At 33.3% G+C, this 21,376-nt stretch overlaps 1 protein-coding gene across 33 annotated transcripts in view; it reads left to right on the forward strand.

Annotated features, from left to right (window-relative positions):
• CaMKII (Calcium/calmodulin-dependent protein kinase II) overlaps positions 1–21,376 on the forward strand; it is a 502,734-nt gene that overhangs the window by 397,236 nt on the left and 84,122 nt on the right. For all 33 annotated transcript variants that reach the window (XM_069816423.1, XM_069816436.1, XM_069816437.1 and 30 more), the window contains exon 12: positions 14,314–14,403. In XM_069816423.1, coding sequence (XP_069672524.1) covers positions 14,314–14,403 — 90 coding nt within the window. The remainder of the gene's footprint in view (positions 1–14,313; positions 14,404–21,376) is intronic.

Here is a 21,376-nt window from a genome sequence, read left to right on the forward strand (position 1 = left end):
ATAACCAATATAATATAATTTCATTATTATTAAATGAACATCTTAAATTGTGAGTTTCAATAATTTTGGTTAATCACTGTTTGAGTTATCTTGACCACACGATTTTCATTGACACTTACGCCATTGTAGTCCCAATAGATTATTTTGGAAAAGATACCACGGATCATAATTTATAAGGGGAGAAAAAAACAGTCCAGAAATTGTTTGATCAACCCTCGTATATTAAATCAGAAGTAGCTCTAGAAATTTGTTTCTACAGAGCAGTTTTAACGTTAAATACGATCTATAGACCACACATTGTGTTAGTATTAGTAATAGCCCTTCTTAAATCTAACTACATAATAATCTCAACATAGAAAAGAATTAATAAACACCGAGTATTTACAGAGTAAATGCTAGTGTTACCGGTACAGAATATGAAGTATACATAATATATTCAACAAGGGCATTAAAAAGAATTTGGAAAATATTGTTCTGCATAGTCTACGTACATAGGCCTATGTACATATAATTGAATAAATGCTTATGGTCCACATTGCTTGCAAGTCTGCATTTTTAACCATCCTAACAAAAGCAGAACTAGAGAAGGATATGACTTCCACAATGGCAGTGATTGCATTATACTACCGGTATCATTTTTTAATTATACATAACAGCCTATTATGTACTACTGTGTGAACACCATTTTATATATACCAGTACCGGTAATTGTTTTTTAAGTATTCATACAAATGAATGTATGTTTGTCGGGTTCTCAGCAAGGTGAGTTGGATAGTTGCTTCCAAGCTTTCAGTGACTAGCTCTGCCATCTTCTTTAATCCACTCACCTGGCTGAGAACCTGAGAAGAATTATTTCATATCCAACACCGGGAAAACTTCAAGACCTAAATTAAATTGTTAATTCTTAATTAAACGCAATGTTGGTATATTATTTTGGTAACCAAAATATTTTCGGTAGGTATGGTTATCAGTAGACTAGAATATGCCATTAGGAAAGTTCAGGATAACAGGCAGGGTTTGGAATTGAATGGGTTACATCAGCTTCTTGTCTATGCGGATGACGTGAATATGTTAGGAGAAAATACACAAACGATTAGGGAAAACACGGAAATTTTACTTGAAGCAAGTAGAGCGATCGGTTTGGAAGTAAATCCCGAAAAGACAAAGTATATGATTATGTCTCGTGACCAGAATATTGTACGAAATGGAAATATAAAAATTGGAGATTTATCCTTCGAAGAGGTGGAAAAATTCAAATATCTTGGAGCAACAGTAACAAATATAAATGACACTCAGGAGGAAATTAAACGCAGAATAAATATGGGAAATGCGTGTTATTATTCGGTTGAGAAGCTCTTATCATCCAGTCTGCTGTCGAAAAATCTGAAAGTTATAATTTATAAAACAGTTATATTACCGGTTCTTCTGTATGGTTGTGAAACTTGGACTCTCACTCTGAGAGAGGAACATAGGTTCAGGGTGTTTGAGAATAAGGTGCTAAGGAAAATATTTGGGGCTAAGCGGGATGAAGTTACAGGAGAATGGAGAAAGTTACACAACACAGAACTGCACGCATTGTATTCTTCACCTGACATAATTAGGAACATTAAATCCAGACGTTTGAGATGGGCAGGGCATGTAGCACGTATGGGCGAATCCAGAAATGCATATAGAGTGTTAGTTGGGAGACCGGAGGGAAAAAGACCTTTAGGGAGGCCGAGACGTAGATGGGAGGATAATATTAAAATGGATCTGAGGGAGGTGGGGTATGATGATAGAGACTGGATTAATCTTGCACAGGATAGGGACCGCTGGCGGGCTTATGTGAGGGCGGCAATGAACCTTCGGGTTCCTTAAAAGCCATTTGTAAGTAAGTAAGTATGGTTATCAGTAGATTTAACTTAATCTTACAATAAAAAAAAAAAATTGAAGTGTTTCTCTTTTTGTGTCGAGTGTAGTCTCTATATGGCTGAATAATTGAACATCTAACTATAACCTGCTAAATTTCAGAGCATAATTTTTAGGGGAATAGGCTAGTTATATATAGTCGCGTGAAGGATACTGATATTAATAGGTACTGTACTAATGAATAAACAAAATATATATTAGTTCATATAATAAACTATAGCTAGTTTACTGGACATGAACATAACAAGAAATAAGGAATATGATACTTCAGGAGGATTAACAATCATATAAAATAAAATTCAGAAGAAATTAAGGACATATGATGAACAACGGAGTAGTAAGTAATCTCCTTCTGTTCTTCAGAGAAAGATTTAACAACTGGAGAATTTGTAACTATGATTATTATCCTGCCAACCATTCAAATAATTATAACAGTACTTATAATAATATGTACTGTAGACAAATATTTACGACATTATCAAAAAAATTTATATTGCGAACTTGGTTCTGTATAAACATACATTTAAATTACAGTTGCTTTGGGTAATAGCCTTAGTACGCTAATATCAATTGAAATTTTAGTCATTATACCGGTACCATTATAGTATGATAAAAATTTTCGAGTTCCATAATTATACTGAATCAAATCTACTTTTGTTTGTAGCCTATGTTTAATTCGTTTTGTAATGCGGTAGCAATATTAATCATGTCTCAAATTAATAATGATAATAATAATAATAATAATAATAATAATAACAGCAGTAATTTCTTTACAAATGTCGTCATCACTATTATAAAGAATAGATTGATTTTCTTCAGAGTGGGATATTAGAATGACATACAGAGTGATAATTGTTTTTGTGAGATTTATATTTGCGGCTGCACTATATTTTTACTTTATTTATGTATTATTTTTACAAAGACAGCTGATTATAGTATTATACAGTTAATCAATTTCACTTTCTCTTTAGAGATAATTAATTCATTCCATTGCTTACTAGATTTCATATCCTACTTGAACACGAAGATGGAACAATTTATTTTCGTAATAGTAATAGTAATAATAATAATAATAATAATAATAATAATAATAATAATAATTTAAAGGGAAAAATTGTTCCGGGATCGATACCTGGCCCCGGAACAATTTTTCCCTTGAAATTATTCAAATCTGCTTTACAGGGAGCTTTACCTGAAAGACTAGATTTGCATAATAATAATAATAATAATAATAATAATAATAATAATAATAATAATAATGTTGCTATTTTACTGCGAGGATGCTTCAAAAAGTAAGGTAACAAGAGCTCTCATGGACAAACTTTATTTCACAGGCAGGTATACTGATACACAGTAATAGGGCATTGGTACACATTACTTTTCAACATAGTCACCATGATTGTCCAAACACTTTTTCCAATGGCAGACCAAGAAATTGATGCTGGCATAGAAGAAATCTGCTCAACTCCCTGAAGCACTCATGTTGACTTGCTGAACGGCCATATCAGTGTTGAATTGCTTACACCCAGGTGCTTTTCAATGGTCCGAAGAGATGGAAATCACTGGGTCCAGGTTGGGACTGTAGGGATCATGGTCCAGTACATCCCACTGCAAGCTCTGTTTTGTACCATACACCTCAACAAGTTGACGATGAATTTCTTCTGCTTCAGACGCAAAAACCGGATCACACTACGCACTTTCATATTTGACCATATTTCCGTGTTCACAGCCATCTTACAATTGATATTGAAAAAGTCAGACGCAACATATGCGCCATCTAATGGGTGTGTGATAAAGCTGCGGTCTACTGCTGCGACCATGGCGGAAAATTTGAACAAGAGGGGGAATATGTCACCCGTGAGAGTTTTTGTTACCTTTATTTTTTAATCACCCTCGTAAAAATGTTCTATAAATAGCAAAAATTAATTGATGAACTAGTGGACTTACTCGTGTTAAATATGTATTATTTGTCCGGCTTACAGCTGTTTCAGTGCATCACGCACCATCATCAGAGCCTACTAGATCGCGGCGTCATCTCGAACTTCTCTGCCTGTTAGAAGGGTGTGTTTTATTGTTGGAATGTGTTGGATTGTGGAGTCGAATAGTGTGTGTGTACTGAAATTGATTTGTGTGTTGAGGATTTGATCAGGGTGTGTTTTAGTGTGTTTGTATATTTCGTATTGTTCTAGTGTGTTGAGTTTTTGGTTCTTGGGTTGTGTGTGTAGGATTTCCATGTCCGTATTTATGTTATTGTATGTATGGTTGGCATTGGTTATGTGATCGGCGTGTGTAGATGTGTAGAAATCCTACACACACACAACCCAAGAACCAAAAACTCAACACACTAGAACAATACGAAATATACAAACACACTAAAACACACCCTGATCAAATCCTCAACACACAGATCAATTTCAGTACACACACACTATTCGACTCCACAATCCAACACATTCCAACAATAAAACACACCCTTCTAACAGGCAGAGAAGTTCGAGATGACGCCGCGATCTAGTAGGCTCTGATGATGGTGCGTGATGCACTGAAACAGCTGTAAGCCGGACGAATAATACATATTTAACACGAGTAAGTCCACTAGTTCATCAATTAATTATATTCAAGTGTTAAAAGTGGTGTACGCAAGATTAAAAAATGGAATAGCAAAAAATTTAGACAGCATTAGCCCATAATATTAAATAACATTTTTCGTTATTGATATACCATGAAAGCACATGGGGTATATGAGGTAGAGCTTCATGCTTTCACGAAGTAGATACCGGTACCATATATATAAAACATAAAAGTCTCACATCGAGTGGAATTAATTGACTATTTGTTTTCCAATATGAGTATGCAGTTCACATTAATAAAACATTTTGGTTTGAAATGCATATTCATCAGTATTTGCATTTTTTCGAGAGAGAATCAGCAAGACAAAATAAACATGAAGTTTGAGTCTTCAAATTCATGTTTACATAAGAAGCATGAGAACAAAACAATAGTCAGCATTACCCATTCATTCTGTGTTACTCTGATTTTAACAAAGGAAAGAATTTCAAAATCTTGCCTTCATTATTTTGATTTCATTTTTAAGTAAAATAATGAAATTCACTAGTAACAAATATTTCTTGACAGTGGGGTTCGGAGGTATTTATTAATTAGCAGCCAATTGGATAGTCTTATTATTATTATCATTATTTTTTTTTTTTCAATTTGGTGTTGCACTTTATGCATTGTCACTTCTAAATTTCTGCTGTGACAACTCCAGTTGGCTGCTGATAACTAATTGTTTGATATTAATAACAATATTGAAGTGTGTTATAACTCTCGATAAACTTAAATATTACTAAACAAACATAAGATAATTAATATTTTATTGAGTGACATCTACGGAAATATTCTTCAAATTCAGCAAAATATCTTTGACCTTATTAAGAAGTCTATAGTTGCTATGTAAGCAATTTCCTGAAGGGCATTTTCTTGTAGACGTCACTGCAGGAAGGTTTAACTCTCATTCAGTGTCTCTCTCCTGTGAATATTTTCTTACTGTCAAGTTTATACTCACCAAAGGAGTATTTTTTTTCCCTAGTATTTTGTAAGTGTGGACTGTAGAAAAAAATATTTTTATGACTTTTCAGTGTTGTGATTTTTTTTATCATGTTTTTGATTTGCACCTAAAAACTATATAATTTGTGTTTCTTCTGTAAATATTTATGTACCTCTATAAGGAATGCCAAAATATGAATTTCCCTGAAAGACGACATTGTGCTTGTCACATACTTTTTAAGTAGCACTAGATTTTTCTCTTCCCTCACGAAACTGTAGTACAAGAAGTGGAAGTTCTATATTTCTGACGTTGCTTATTTTGATCAGTAGCTGTAGCTTTAATGTTGCTCTTGTTTTTATCTCTTTGTTGCCGTGGTAACTGATGTAACTCCCATCTTCCTCCAGAAAGTGGTAAGAAGTTTCAGTCATTTCCTCCTAAATGAGGAAGAATATAAAAAATAAAATTGGAAAAAAAAAATTATAGTTACTTGAATAATAAATTTTTGTGCTATGTGTTGTTTATTTGTTTGTTGACGTCTGCATGCATCACTTCTCACTCACGTTGCATACTTTTCACGATATCTTACCTGTCTGTCATCTTCTGTACATTTCTCTTTCCTTCTTGATATCTTTTTGCACTTTGATATGTGATTGTTTTGTGGTGCGTTGTCATAAGCTCCTGCTTGTGTCTGACCACAAGTTAGAAGTAATGACATGAAGCTGTTGTGGCAGTTATCCACATATTAGCAAGTAGCCTCCTACTTGGTGTGAAGCGAAGTGCGTAACATTGCTATTGTCTGTGGGGTTAGAACATGGATATGAATGCCAGTAGCTTAGTTAATTCTCAATTTTATATGCTGTTATAGAATAGCCGCAAATTGAACGTTTTCTTTCTCAATAAAATGTTTGTTTGTGCAGTTCCAAATTAATGTTAGTATTAGATGGTTGAGATGAGTTTAGTTCATTAGACTCATTCTGCTTTCTGACGTGCAGCCATTTTGTTTTATGAATAGGTATTTGATACCATTGAAGTATATGTCTACCATATCTTAAGAATTCACCAAGGAAATAAAAGTTCTAGTTAGAAATGAGAGTGTTTTGTATGAAATTAAATTGAAGATGAAATTTGATCATTTACTGTACATTCAATGCAGCCAAATTTTTTAAGTAGTTTAAAGCAATCTCATTTGTATATATTAAAATTCTTATTAACTGGAAAAGTGCAGGTTATCCAAAATATGTTTAAAGATTTGGTATATTTGTTGTATAAACAACTTTATGCTCGACCATGCCGAAATGTAGTAATTATACACCTGGTAACAGTCCTTTAATGCATGTCATTAAAGTACACCTATTCATTAAAGTTCAGGTTTTCGATTATTCTCGGATATGCAATCGAAAGACGAGGGAAACGTCACGGAGGCTGGAAATCCAATACTGTCGCAGAAGGTTATGTTCTGTTACTATAATAATTAGCGTTAATTGTAAATAATATTCAAATAAATTCAATTTGTCATCTCGTTTTTCAATTCTAAATCAATTTCCAGGTTATATCAAAATTAGTTCATGTTATTCTCTACATTACATCAAAGTCAATGACATTATTGTTCCTCGGAAAAAATCAATACTTTCGCGTCTGCGCACATCTCACAATTTACGAGCTATGCACAAGGTCACTTCCGATCTTCAGTCAGATACGAATAAAATGAATACTTCTGAATAATTTCAAGTTAGAAATATGGTCGAGCATAAAAAGTCGTATGAAGCTTGCCTATAATGGTAATTAAGACGCTCGTATGAAAATTATGAAACTCGCTTGTGCTTATTTCATAAACAAACATACTCGCGTCTTAATTACTATCATTATAGCCTCGTTGCATAATGTACTATTCTGTGTTAATTGAAACTATCTTATCTTTTATCTTGGTTAATGACCAGTTTCGGCTTGATGTCGGCCATCTTCAGGTTTCTAGTGAGGTACTTGTTTGTTTCCAGTTACTTCGTTTGGTGCTTTGGTGGTGCAAGCGTTTATGATCGGTAGTGTTGTGTCAAATAGAAACAGACATGAAAATTCTACATATTGAATCGAAAAGCCAAAAATTAAACACACTAGAACAATACGAAATTATACAGATAAAAGAAATACATCCATAATATATCCTCAACAGACAATTAAATTTCAGAACGCACACTCTATGCGACACAACATTATCAATCATAAATGCACTCACCACCAAGACACCAAAAGAAAAAGAAAACTGGAAATAAACAAGGACCTCATTAAAAGTCTGAAAATGACTAACATCCATCCGAGGCTAGTCATTAAGTAGGGTAAAATATCATCATAGTTTCAATTAACACAGGAAAAGTTGCTTAAACAAATTTATCAAATCTGTAGTGATAAAAGTGTATAATAAATATGTATATTCGAAATATGTTATTTGAAAAAAATTAAAGCATTATAAAATTTGCCTTATTGAGCTACACTTTTAACCTTTTTTAAAATAAATATTATACTTTAAACTGTGTGTAATAGATTTGAAATAGCCAAATACTGTATGCACGTTTAAGTTGAGATTATCAGATGTTCCTGTTTTCTGGGGACAGTCCCCGAAATTTGCTTTTTGTCCCCAGATTTAGTCTCTAATAATTTGACACAGATATCCTCCATATTTTCAGTGTCAATTATTATAGGCCTAGTTTATTAAAGTCCTGTTGAATCTCTGTTGGATTATTCATTCATTCTAGGCTGAGCAAAGTATATTGCTGAGATCTTCTCCGAAAAGAGAAAAAATTGAAAAGATCGTCCATTATTTTTCTTCAAATTTAGATGGACTTGACCTTGATGAAGATTATTTATTCGATGAAATTTCCTGTTTGAAGAAACATGTCATTTCAGAGAAAGTGGAATGATGAAAATGCTACTCTTTGTTCCAATTGGAGTGGAATTTTTAAATTTTTCTCTGACAAAGTGATTTCCTTTGCAGAACTCCATAAGTTGAACTATTTCGTGTCTTCCTGGAGATAATGCTTCGTAGAAAAGAGTTTTTTCTTAAATAAACATGACTTGGACGTCCAAAAAAACCATAATGATTTTAGAAACTGTTCGAGCCATCATGATTGTTATCTTAACGAACTTCAGTATGAAATGTCAGGAATTTACTACAAGTTTGGAGGTCCAAAGGAGATCTCGTTAAAAAATTCACTCTTAAGAAAAATACTAGTAAGTTACTTTAAGTAGTAGTTAAGTAGAATGAATACCATATGTTTAATGTATAAATAGAATGGATATTTTAATCTTTTTAAGTTGTATAAAAACAATACAAGTGAATGGCAAACTAACAGAAATGTTCAAAGTAATTTTTTCATAATTCTGTCAATATCTGTCCCCAGAAATTGTGAAGAAAATCTCGTAACCTTAATTTACGTTAATTATAAGGTTACCACCACGAAACTATAACGAATTTACTAGGCCTAATACGTGGAGGACATGATGATGATGACGACATTGATGATGTCGATGATGACGAGGATGATGACAATGACGATGATGCCAGATTTTTTTCACAATTTCCGGGGACAGATGCATACATATGAAAAAAAGTACTTTTTACACTTTTTAGTTTGCTTTCACTTCTATTGTTTTTACACACTTCAAAGAATTAAAATACTCGTTCTACGAAAAATATTCGTCCTACTTTACTACTGAAATTACTGGTACTTTTCAGAAGAGTGAACTTTTCTAAGCAGGTCTTCTCTGGTTCCTATTTTTGCAACAAATTCCTGACATGTTATGTTGAAGTTGATTAAGATAATAAGCATGGCTCGAATAGTCTCTTTCTGGATTTTTTGGATGTCCACATTGTGTTCACTGAAGGAAAAGTCTCTCACTGAAACTTTACTTCCAGGGAGACATAGAGTTAGTTCGATCAATTTCTGGAGCTGTGCACAGAATGGGCCTCTCATTTTCTGAGAGAAAAATTGAAAACTTTCAGTCCATTTTAAGCAAATATAAGCATTTTCTTCACTGCACTTTGCTGTTTTCTCTGGTCATGTATTTCTCCAAGCAAAAAAATTTACTCAAATAAGTTATTTCAACCAGGTCAATTCCTTCTAGGCCTACATTTGAAGAAAAATAACGGACTGTCACTTCAACTTTTTTTCTTTTTTGGAGGAGATCGCAACAATATACTTTCCGCAGTAGGTATTGTATCTTGAAAATAAATAACCCAAGCAGTGAGATATTTAACAGCATTTTCATAAAATTATAATAATTATTAATTAACATTGAAAATCCGGGGATTACTAGAAACAAATTATTAAATTCGGGGACATCACAGGGATGAATTTTGTATGGGGACAAAAAGCAAAATACAGAGACTGTGCCCAGGAAATGGGAACGTCTGGTAGACCTAACCTTAGTTTATTAAAACTTGTTAAGTTTATGTAACATTCATTCTTAAAACTATTAAATTAAGAGCAATTCACGTATTATAAATTATTTATTCCTTGCTTTGTTGTTAGTTTATAATAATTTTAAATTTTATTGTTTACCATTTTTTCCCGGTGAAGTTTTTTGAATATGTGGAATCTTCTTCCATTTCCTTCATGGATTTGAGTGGTGGCATCTCAGTAATGATTCATAAAATATTGAACTTTGGATAGATATGATACACTGAATTCATTTCACAGCAGGTTTTAAGGTCACATTAAAATTTATATTGTTGTAAATTAGAACAGACTAGAAGATAGCTACTGACGATCAATGCCAGTTATATTAAAACATCCTTTGGGCTATAGAAAAGTCACGTATAAAACTTTTATAATGCAGCAAATATATATATATATATATATTTATTTATTTATTTATTTATTTAAACTTTATTATTGTCTGTATATAACCACTTAAATATTTCAAAGCATGTTTACCTTTATAAAGGTGATATAAAAGTTATAACCAAATTAATAATGCATTTGCGTATACAAAAACACTCCCAAAAATAATATACACTTATGAAAAAAAATTATTTGATTAACAATATTTTCACCGTTACAATATACACATATATAAAAACTAAATATACTGGTAAACATTTACATAGAGATAATAAATTTTACAGGAGAAAAAGTTCATCCAAAGGGCTGGACTCTGGAAGAGTACCCAAAACGCTAATTGCATATCCGTGTTGAATATATTAATATTTCTGCAGATTAGTATAGTTTCATAACTGTACCGTAATTTAATTTTGTAACATGACCAAATATTAAGTTCGATTGAAATCCTTGCTAAGAGTCTACATGTTTGATGCCATTAATTGGATGAGTAGTCAAAAGACATGATAGGATTTGCACAAGAATGCTGTGTGTACTAACACTTCTAAAGTAAAGGAACCTCGACAATTCATACTTGATCCATAATATACAGAGTCTGGCAATTGATTCTCACTAATTCCAACATGCTGTTCTAAAGTGACTATAAGGTTTAGAAATATCAAAATAACGCAAAATATAGCATTAACAATAATATTTATGGCATGTTATTATTTTTTTAATGACCAAGCTATAGGCGAAATAATTCTGAACAAAATTATCTCCAATCATTTCAACTTGGTATCTTATGGTTCATTTCAATCTCACCTGGAAATTGTTCATGACATGTTGGTTGTGACGAACTAAACTGTAAACAGAAAAGGTGACCTTATGGTGTGCTGTTTCTGCTAGAATCATCATTGGTCCCTACTTTTATCAAAATGAAAATGAGAGAGTTATTACAGTGAATTAGTGAACGATATCAGCAAATGCTGCAAACATTATTCAAAGACGCACTTAACAGGGATAGCATTTCGAGGGTTCAGAATGACAAGGTTCAGTAAATTTTACAGGAGAGCATTTTAAAAGTTTGGTTAATAATAAAATCAATGCAGATAAGAACCTTTTGAAACTAACTTTATCACGAAAAATAATTGAGATGTCAACATGTAATTTATATGGTAGAGATAGCTTTGAAGTAGCAGAATTCAATGCAACAAAAATATCAATTTCGTTAAAATTGTCAGATGGAACCTTGTCATTCTGAGCATTCGATTTGGTTTCAACAAGACGGGACTAGCGTCCATACTGCCAGAAACACACTGCTTTCATTGAGAAATCTTTTCCCTGGATACAATTTTAAATATATATGGTTTTATTACCGTCAAAGTTACTTACTTACAAAGCTGCTTACAAACATGTTCTTGATAAGTAACTTTGACAGTAATAAACCCATATTAATTTAAAATTGTATTAATTATACTTATCGGACCCAATATGCTTTTGAAATTTTCCCTGGATGCTTAATTCCTCGATTTGGTGATATTAACTAGCCGGCTCGATCCCTAGATCTTACACCTGCTAATATTTTTTTCTGTGGGGATACCTCAAAGAAAGGGTGTTTCAAACCATATCACACTGTGTCCAGGATCTGAAGAAAAGGATACAGGCAGAAGTCCCAAGTTTATTGCAACATGTCATGAACAATTTTTGGCTAAGATTGCAACAATCCGTAAGATACCAAGGGAATCACTTGAAATGTGTCATTTTCAAAACTTAATGACTTGCCAATAAATTGCATTGTTCAAGCCATATCCTGTGTTGAGGCCGGTTCACAATAAACCAGAAATGAGAATCGGAACGAAAACGGTAAAATTGTTAAAATGTGTACATTTAAATCTAAGCATTCACAATTAATGAAAAGCTTGCCGGAGCCCAAGATCGGAAACGGAGAGTTGGCCAAGTTTCAACTTTGGCGTTCACATTTCCGATCACAGCCCACTAGATTCATTCTATTGCCATCTAAAAGCTATTTTGTCGTCGTATATTTTGTAGCAAGAAGACCGTGACATAACCTATGCATTATTTTGTTCTGTGCTGTGCATCATGGAGCAAGTTTTATTTGATGAGATTCTAATATTGAAATCCTCACATTTACAATAAGCAGCGCGCCTCGTATAAAGATGAGAAAATGAAGGAGAATACGTGGCTTTCAATAGCTGCATCTTTGAACACCGATCAGAAGCGAATCATATTTTATTACTGTATTAGTTGTATTGCACACTACATATTCACACTTCAATTCAATAACTACTGTTGTGTTCATTTTTGTTCTATTACAAATGTTTCTTCTCTAATTATTTTACGTTATGGTAGACTTAAAATAGGTTGTGATAATAAAGATGCGTGGGCATATTTACAATACCGTACCTAATGAAATGTTTCAGTTGAAATCTCGAAGTTGGTTAACCTGTGTTTATGTTGGCTCATGAGAGAACGCCATTGGTCGATTATACACAAATAACATCAGAATCCGTAATATCGACTTTACATATCGTTATTGCAATACATATCGATATGCATAATCGTCTACATTCTCGGTTTATTGTGAATCAAAAATATTCATATTCACGTCCTCTGCTTCTCGTTTTCATTCTGATTCTCGTTCCCGGTTTATTGTGAACCAGCCTTTATTTTGATATTTCTAAACCTTGTAGTCCCTTTAGAACAGCATGCTGAAATTCGTCAGAACCAACTACCAGACCTTGTATAACAATAAAATTATGGAAAAATAATTATATAAATGTTATAGGGCTTGATATATAATACAACAATTTTGAATAACCTGTACAGTCCGTAAATAAGGTGACCAAGTTTTAATTATGTAGTAATGTATAAACTTACGTGCAAAATTACGAAATATTTGTACTCAATTGTGTTGATTACGATTTACTCTGTTCCAAAAAAATATATATTTAAATTTATTAATACAGATGCATGCTTATAGCAAACAATTCTTATAAATTTATACATATGTAGCTTTGATTAGCCTAATATTGAAAATGTTCAGTAACCAATCAAATAGAAACTACTAAACGTACAAAAGACTAAAACATATAAAGAACCAAGGTGAATTGTTTTCTATATAAAACCTGATCTTTTAGTTATATATTCTTAACTTAGCTACACTTGCATGGGGCTGTATTGTTCAAAATGGCAGGCAGTATCAATGCACAAAATTAAAGCACACCAAGCTTCTTGAGAAATAGTTTGTACGATTTTAGGTGACAGATTCATAGCTATTCAGAGAATGGATGTTTGAGGATAAAGCCAAAACAGCTGTTGGTGCTTGCAGGAAATATGGAACTTCGTGAACAGATTTCATCTGATGCTAGCTAGTGTTGTGGCCACTTGCATCGCTTTTGTTAAAAGTGGCAAAGGATGTGTCTCATCTGCTTTGGGTTTTTATGTTTATGTTATACAAGGTGTTAATTACATTCTGCTATCAGAAATCAAGTGTCGTAACATTGCATCTCAGATTGCTGTTGGCAGAAAACCTCCTCTTGATGAGAGGATTATCTTAAGACTTATTAACTTGTATTTTAAACATCTGTAATGTACATGCTTTGCTTAAACTAGAGTCATATAACATTATTATTCTCATTTACTCTGCTTGATGTTTTGTAAAGTTTAAATTATTGCTTGGCTTAAACATGTCTTTTAAACTGTAACTAATTCATAATAAGATTTTCTGTGATTAATTTTAATGAATCCAGAGAATACATTCAATTGTTATCAGTTACTGTAACAAAAGAAAATTATTATATTCAATACATAAAATACTGAACGAGTTAATTAAAATATATAGTTATTTAATTAACATAAAACATTACTTCTAGTTTAAATTTCTACGTGATATTGCTCAGCATGTGAGATAGGAAAGAGAATTTTGCTCTGCAAGAGCAAATACGTCATTGTTGGTCATGAATACTAAACATGACACTGTTTTTCATGTTCTCATAGCTTGTGCCATCTGTGTCTTTCCCACAGGCCGAAGTATCATTACCAAGAAGAGTGATGGCTCACAGGTGAAAGAATCCACAGACAGCAGCACCACTTTGGAGGACGATGATGTGAAAGGTAAACAAGACGCTTCTCTCATTCCGATGTAGTTGCAAGTGAAATAAGTAGAGAGGTGCAGTGGTTGACTCTATCATTCCCATTTTCTCTCTGTCTCTCTCTCGATCTCTCTTTTTCTTTCTTTTTTTTTTTCTGTGGAATAAGAGACTCAAGTGTGGGCCTTAAACTTGAAACAATGTTTCTTTTTTCTTTCTTTTTACATATTGAGAAGGCTAATTTGTCTGCATATAAGAGTACTGATATTTCCATCAGCTGAATGGAAATTGTAGTTTCCTGGACATGCATCCTTACAATGTTCCTCACTTCTTAAGGCTCATTCACAATGAAAATTAAACATGACGTAAGTGTTAACTTAATAATATAAACGTTACGGTAAAATCAAGATCATTCACGATGGGAACATAAACATAACCGCAAACATACTTGGTAACCATGGAAACATAACAACGACGCCATTTCCTCATATTCTGTCGTATACTTCAGCGCTCCACAATTGTGTTCTGTTTGCAAATCACGTAAGCATAAGCATGAAAGTTTGGAGTTTGCAAACTTTCATGTTAACGTCTTACGTTAATGTTTATGTCAATGTTTATGTGAATCATTGTGAATGATCCCATTTGATAGCCTGGGCGCAAACTTCTGTGTTTATGTTACGGTTATGTTTAATTTTTATTGTGAATGGGCCTTTCTCATTCACAATGAAAATTAAACATAACGTAAGCATTAACTTAAGAATATAAACGTTACGGTAAAATCAAGATCATTCACGATGGGAACATAAACATAACAGCAAACATACTTGGTAACCATGGAAACAAAACAACGACGCCATTTCCTCATATTCTGTCGTATACTTCAGCGCTCCACAATTGTGTTCTGTTTGCAAATCACGTAAGCATAAGCATGAAAGTTTGGAGTTTGCAAACTTTCATGTTAACGTCTTACAGTAATGTTTATGTCAATGCTTATGTGAATCATTGTGAATGATTCCATTTGGTGGCCTGGGCGCAAACTTCTGTGTTTATGTTACGGTTATGTTTAATTTTCATTGTGAATGGGCCTTTACTCTTCCTAACTGGGTCTGCACACATTTCTAGATCTTCTTGGGACAAGATCTGTACGCAGTCCACAGCCCACTTATAGTGACGACTGAGAAACCAATATAACTGTATGAGCTTCACTGTTAAGTGGGCTGCCTATATGTTTCTCGTGTAGATTAGTGCTCACGACATATAAAATGCAGTGTTGCCTTCATTGCCTTTATTTCAACTCTTAACTGACATTTTCTAACTCTGTCCTCCCTTCTGTCAATCAATGTGACTGTAATGCATGACAACTTGTGATAATTATAGGAAGTATTTCATTGAAAATGGTCCACAAATCCATAACACGTGGCAACATGAACTGCATTTTAATGCATGATACTAGACCACCATCACCAACACAACCACCACCACTACCACGACCACAACCACCACCACCACCACCACTACCACCACGTGTTAGTTGTAAAGGTGAAACATCTGAATAAGGTACAGTGCTGCAGTCTAATTCACGTCCTGTCTTATCTTAAAATTGCCACAGAGGGTAAGAAGTGTTCAAGATTTAAGCTCAGTTTCACTGTTCAATGTATTTGTTGCACATGCCCGATTAACACTATTGTAATTAGTATATCACCACATTGAAACACGAGCTGTAGTTTGGATTTCTTCTACACATTTTTAGTTACTTGCATGAATAAGTTAGGCCATCGTTTGTGCTGATGCAGATACCACACATTTAATAAATATCACATTCCTTAAATTTAACGTCTCTTATATACGTGACTTGAGGAATGGAATCAGTATGTGCGAATTTGTTACCTAGTTTATCTGTTTTGCGAAAGAAAGGCGTATAAAACTTGAATCATTACAGGATGTTTCATAATCACATATGGTTTTTCCTCAAGTTATATCTTGTTTGAGCAATGCAAAATCTCTGATGGATCACTTTAACGTCTTTCATATACAGAGCATATCAAAAGTCCGGTAACACTTTCAATATTTTATTACACAAAAACTACTAATGATAGCACTTTCAAACACACGTCAGTTTAAAGTCAAACTCTCAAAGTTCGTTTTATACCTTACAGAGATTCAATGTGTGAACCACGAGTGACTCGGCAGATGTCCAAACGGTAATCAAACTCTTCCCACACCCTTTTCAACATATCCTCTGTGGCCGTGGTGGCAGCTTCTCGAATTCTGGTTTTTAGTTCCTCTAAATCACGTGGCAAAGGTGGTACAAACACATGGTCCTTTAGTTACCCCCATAGAAAAAAATCACATGCAGTCATATCGGGTGACCTTGGTGGCCATGTCATGAAACATCTGTCCTTTACTCCAGCACGTCCTATCCAACATTCACCTTTGCTGCCTGTAGCTGGCAAGAAAACTCGTAGCAGACGACGATGACTTATTCAGCCGCTTAATTTTTAGCGACGAAGCGACATTCCATATGAGTGGGAAAATTAACAAGCACAACTGTCGTGTTTGGGGTACACAGAAACCTTACAGAATCATTGAACATGAGCGTGATTCATCAAAGGTGAATGTTTTCTGCGCGTTGTCACAACGAAAACTGTACGGACCTTACTTCTTCATTGAGGCTACTGTGACTGGACATTCATATCTGGACATGTTGGAGCAATGGTTGGTACCTCAACTTAGACAAGCTCTCGATGACGATTTCATCTTTCAGCAAGATGGGGCTCCGCCACATTTCCACAATGCAGTTCGTGCTTACCTGAATACAGAGATGTCTGATCGTTGCATAGGACGTGCTGGAGTAAGGGACAGATGTTTCATGACATGGCCACCAAGGTCACCCGATATGACTGCATGTGACTTTTTTTTTTCTATGGGGGTAGCTAAAGGACCGTGTGTTTGTACCGCCTTTGCCACGTGATTTAGAGGAACTAAAAACCAGAATTCGAGAAGCTGCCACCACGGTCACAGAGGATATGTTGAAAGGGGTATGGGAAGAGTTTGATTATCGTTTGGACATCTGCCGAGTCACTCGTGGTTCACACATTGAATCTCTGTAAGGTGTAAAACGAACTTTGAGAGTTTGACTTTAAACTGACGTGTGTTTGAAAGTGCTATCATTAGTAGTTTTTGTGTAATAAAATATTGAAAGTGTTACCGGACTTTTGATATGCCCTGTATTTAATCTTTAATCATATCTGCAAGCTCAAAACTACGGTTTTGTTGCTCTTCTCCTTTTCAATGTGGTGAAATTTATTCACACTAAAATTGTTCTGATATTGGAGTGTGGGTGTCTGGTGTTATGGATTTCTGACCAGCAACTTTTTAATCCAAATCTTAATTGATTGGTCGTGTTCAGAACCACATAGTCACGGCACCATTCAACCAAAGAATGCCTGAAGAAAATGTTTCTATGACCATCTCATATTAAAAGGACGTGGAACAAGAATACAAGATGGCGAACTTGAAGAGTTTTCCTATGGACAACGTTATTGATTAGCCAGAACAACATAATGTACCGAACTTGAAAGGCTGTCTGCAAGTTTAAGTCGATAATTATTCAATATTATAAATGCTTGTAAATAACGTAATACGAATTATGGATGTTTCTTTGGAGCTATATTGTCGCTTTCATACATTTCTTCGAAAGTATGTACATAGAACATAGTTGCATATATTAATTATTTATCTACTGCTATATATAAGCATGTAACGCTTGCTATGAATGTTGTAAAAATACCGATATTATTGCAATCCTCAATTTAAATATAAGGGCTTTTCTCCTAAAATGGGAAGCCTATATCCATCAGTAGAAATGTTTGTATACATTACAGTAATTTAAATTCTAACAGACATTCCTATTTTATGCATTTGCTTGCATTTGGCCGTAAGTGCTATCTTTCATTAATACAAGCTAACTTTGATGTTAAAAAAATACACACACATACAAAAAGGTTTGATTGTTTCGTGCAGAATTTATTTTTTCTTAGCTTTACCTTCATCCATGGCTTGTCTCTTTCGTGATTAAAAAACAATACAAAGTATATGATTATGTCTCGTAACCAAAACGTAGTACGAAATGGAAATATAAAATTTGGAAATTTATCCTTTGAAGAGGTGGAAAAATTGAAGTATCTTAGAGCAACAGTAAAATGACACTCTGGAGGAATTTAAACGCAGAATAAATATGGGAAATGCGTGCTATTATTCAATTGAGAAGCTTTTGTCATCCAGTCTGCTCTCAAAAAAAGCTGAAAGTTAGAATTTATAAAACAGTTATATTAGGTAACAGTTGATCTATATGGTTGTGAAACTTGGACTCTCACTTTGAGAGAGCAAAAGAGCTTAAGGGGGTTTACAATAAGATGCTTAGGAAACTATTTGGGGCTAAGAGGAATTAAGTTACAGGAAAATGGAGAAAGTTACACAGCACAGAACTACACGGATTGTATTTTTCACCTAACATAATTAGGAACATTAATTCCAGACGTTTGAGATGGGCAGGGCATGTAGCACGTGTGGGTGAATCCAAAAATGTATATAGAGTGTTAGTTGGGAGGTCGGAGGGAAAAATACCTTTGGGGAGGGCGAGATGTAGATAAGAGGATAATATTAAAATAGATTCGAGGGAGGTGGGATGTGATAGTAGAGACTGGATTAATCTTGCTCAGGATAGGAATCAATGGTGGGCATATGTGAGGGCAGCAATGAACCTCTAAAAGCCATTTGTAAGTAAGTTTCAAAACACAACATTTTTAGTACTGTATAGAAATATAGGCCTACCGTATCATTAAAAAAGTTGCCCTACATTTTAAAATTGTCATATTTTTTTAAAGCGTGGGTTTGGGCCTACTCAAAATGAAACACCTTAGTATTCGTAAAACAATTGAATTTGTCCCTCGTCATTAAAAATCTTTAGTTTTCGGAATACATTTTATGCTAGATGCTCGAATGTTAATTCCACACTTATTACATTTTACGACTGTTTATCATTTCGTCTGCTATTAAAAAATGTTTTGGTTTTGAGAGTTCACATAAGTCTCATGTGTGCCAATGGAATCACTTTCATTCAAGATACTGCACCTGGTCCACTAAAACAGCTGTTAATTAATACATTTATTAATCTTTCTTAGGCATTGTCCCAATACCTGGCTAACGTGTTCATCAAATATTAATCAACTATTTTTTTTACTGATTAACTTTATAACTTCTTTACTATGTTAAACTTCGATGTAATTTTTTACTTTGGGCTGTTTTGAAAAAGTTCCCTTTACTCGTCCTAATACTACTGAAAAGCAGAAGGTTCCATTTCTTAACAAACTGTAGATATTATACATATTTGTTAGAAAATTCTGTTAAAAAAATAATATGACGGATATTACCAGCATTTGAATTGAATTAAATAAATTTGATTGCTTTTAGGATGCTTTCTTATTTTGTGTACGTTGTAGTTTAAAAAGAAATATTTAAAATATATATAGGTACCAGTATATATTTTATGAGAAGAGATTTGAAAATTTAGATCAGTTAAAAATTGCAATAAGTACCAGTACCCTACAAGCCAAATATGACAGGTTATCAAATTTACAGATAGCAAATGTCAGACTAGAATTTAGAATAGATAAATTTATTATTTAGCAGTAGAAGGCATTCTATTTCAGAATTTATTGTAATTTATCATGAAATATGTAAACATTGCTATTTTCGTTGTTATTTCCTAAAAATAAAATTCACATTAACATTTATTTGTTTCCTTTCTCTACTTAATACAAATCATAATTTTAGTCACTCATGGCTTGGTATGATTAACATTTTCTATGAAAAGTGGTTATAATAACTTCTTAATTTTTGTAATTTCCAACACATTTTGTTTGACACTATTAAATCAGTGATAAATAACAATAGCTTTTGTTAAATGCACTCAGTTGTTCGATTTCGTTAAATTCACTCAATTGGTTTTTCGTTATCCATAGTCTTTTGTAATTACTATGCATCATAAATGAATGCCATTTCACAGTCTCCGTCATTAACAAACATTAACCATGAGAGATAATTAATTAATAATCCTTCCATAGACAATTAAGGGAGATAGTATGCAGTACCGGTAGTTTTTAACATTGAAATGTTGCAGATAAAATAATGAAATAAGTAATCGCATTATATACGTACATATTGCTACATTAGATGTTTTATGTAATAATATATACATACTAGTTTTACTTCTTTATTCATATAGGGAAGAAAATTTCTCTCGTGTAGATGCTAACTAATGCGTATTTGGATTTCTATTTAATTGCGAAAGAGGGAGAATTGTGTTTTTCCTACGAATATATTGCAAATACGCCATTGGATGAAGGTGTGTTATTTATTTTTTGTTTGTTTCTTTACTTACATTCCATTGTATTTATTTCATTTCAAACGGTGAAAAATAATGCCAAATAATAATATGATTGAGTTCTTTATTTATTTTCAGAATGCGTATCCACTATTAAACTTAATTATTGTTCAAAATTGTTTGTCACAGTGATATTACAGCTCTTAAAGAGAATATGTTGACTCGATTTAATACACATTGATATGTAGGCCTACTTGGAACGAAAATAAATTGGCGCAGTTTGAAGTCGATTATGGTTCTTCTGTTTACCATAACACATTTTTTTAGTTATCCCATATCTCCTCATTTGCATGATTTTGTGTAGACTGTATAAGTAGAAAATAAAGATATCTTACAATAATCAGATAGGTAAGTTGTAGATGTTGGCTGTAAAAGCAAAATGTAGGGAATGTCTTAAAGACATGCTTCGTATGCTTGTTTTCAAGGTGTTTTTACGAAAATGTGATGCTAAAACCTGAATAGTATTAGGATTGTCATTAAATTGATTAATTAATGAAGTTAATTGATTAATAAATTAATCTAGTTTCTGTTACATTAATGAATGAAAATATAA

This window comes from Periplaneta americana, chromosome 17 (genome assembly GCF_040183065.1).
Source record: "Periplaneta americana isolate PAMFEO1 chromosome 17, P.americana_PAMFEO1_priV1, whole genome shotgun sequence".
Taxonomy (NCBI): domain Eukaryota; kingdom Metazoa; phylum Arthropoda; class Insecta; order Blattodea; family Blattidae; genus Periplaneta; species Periplaneta americana.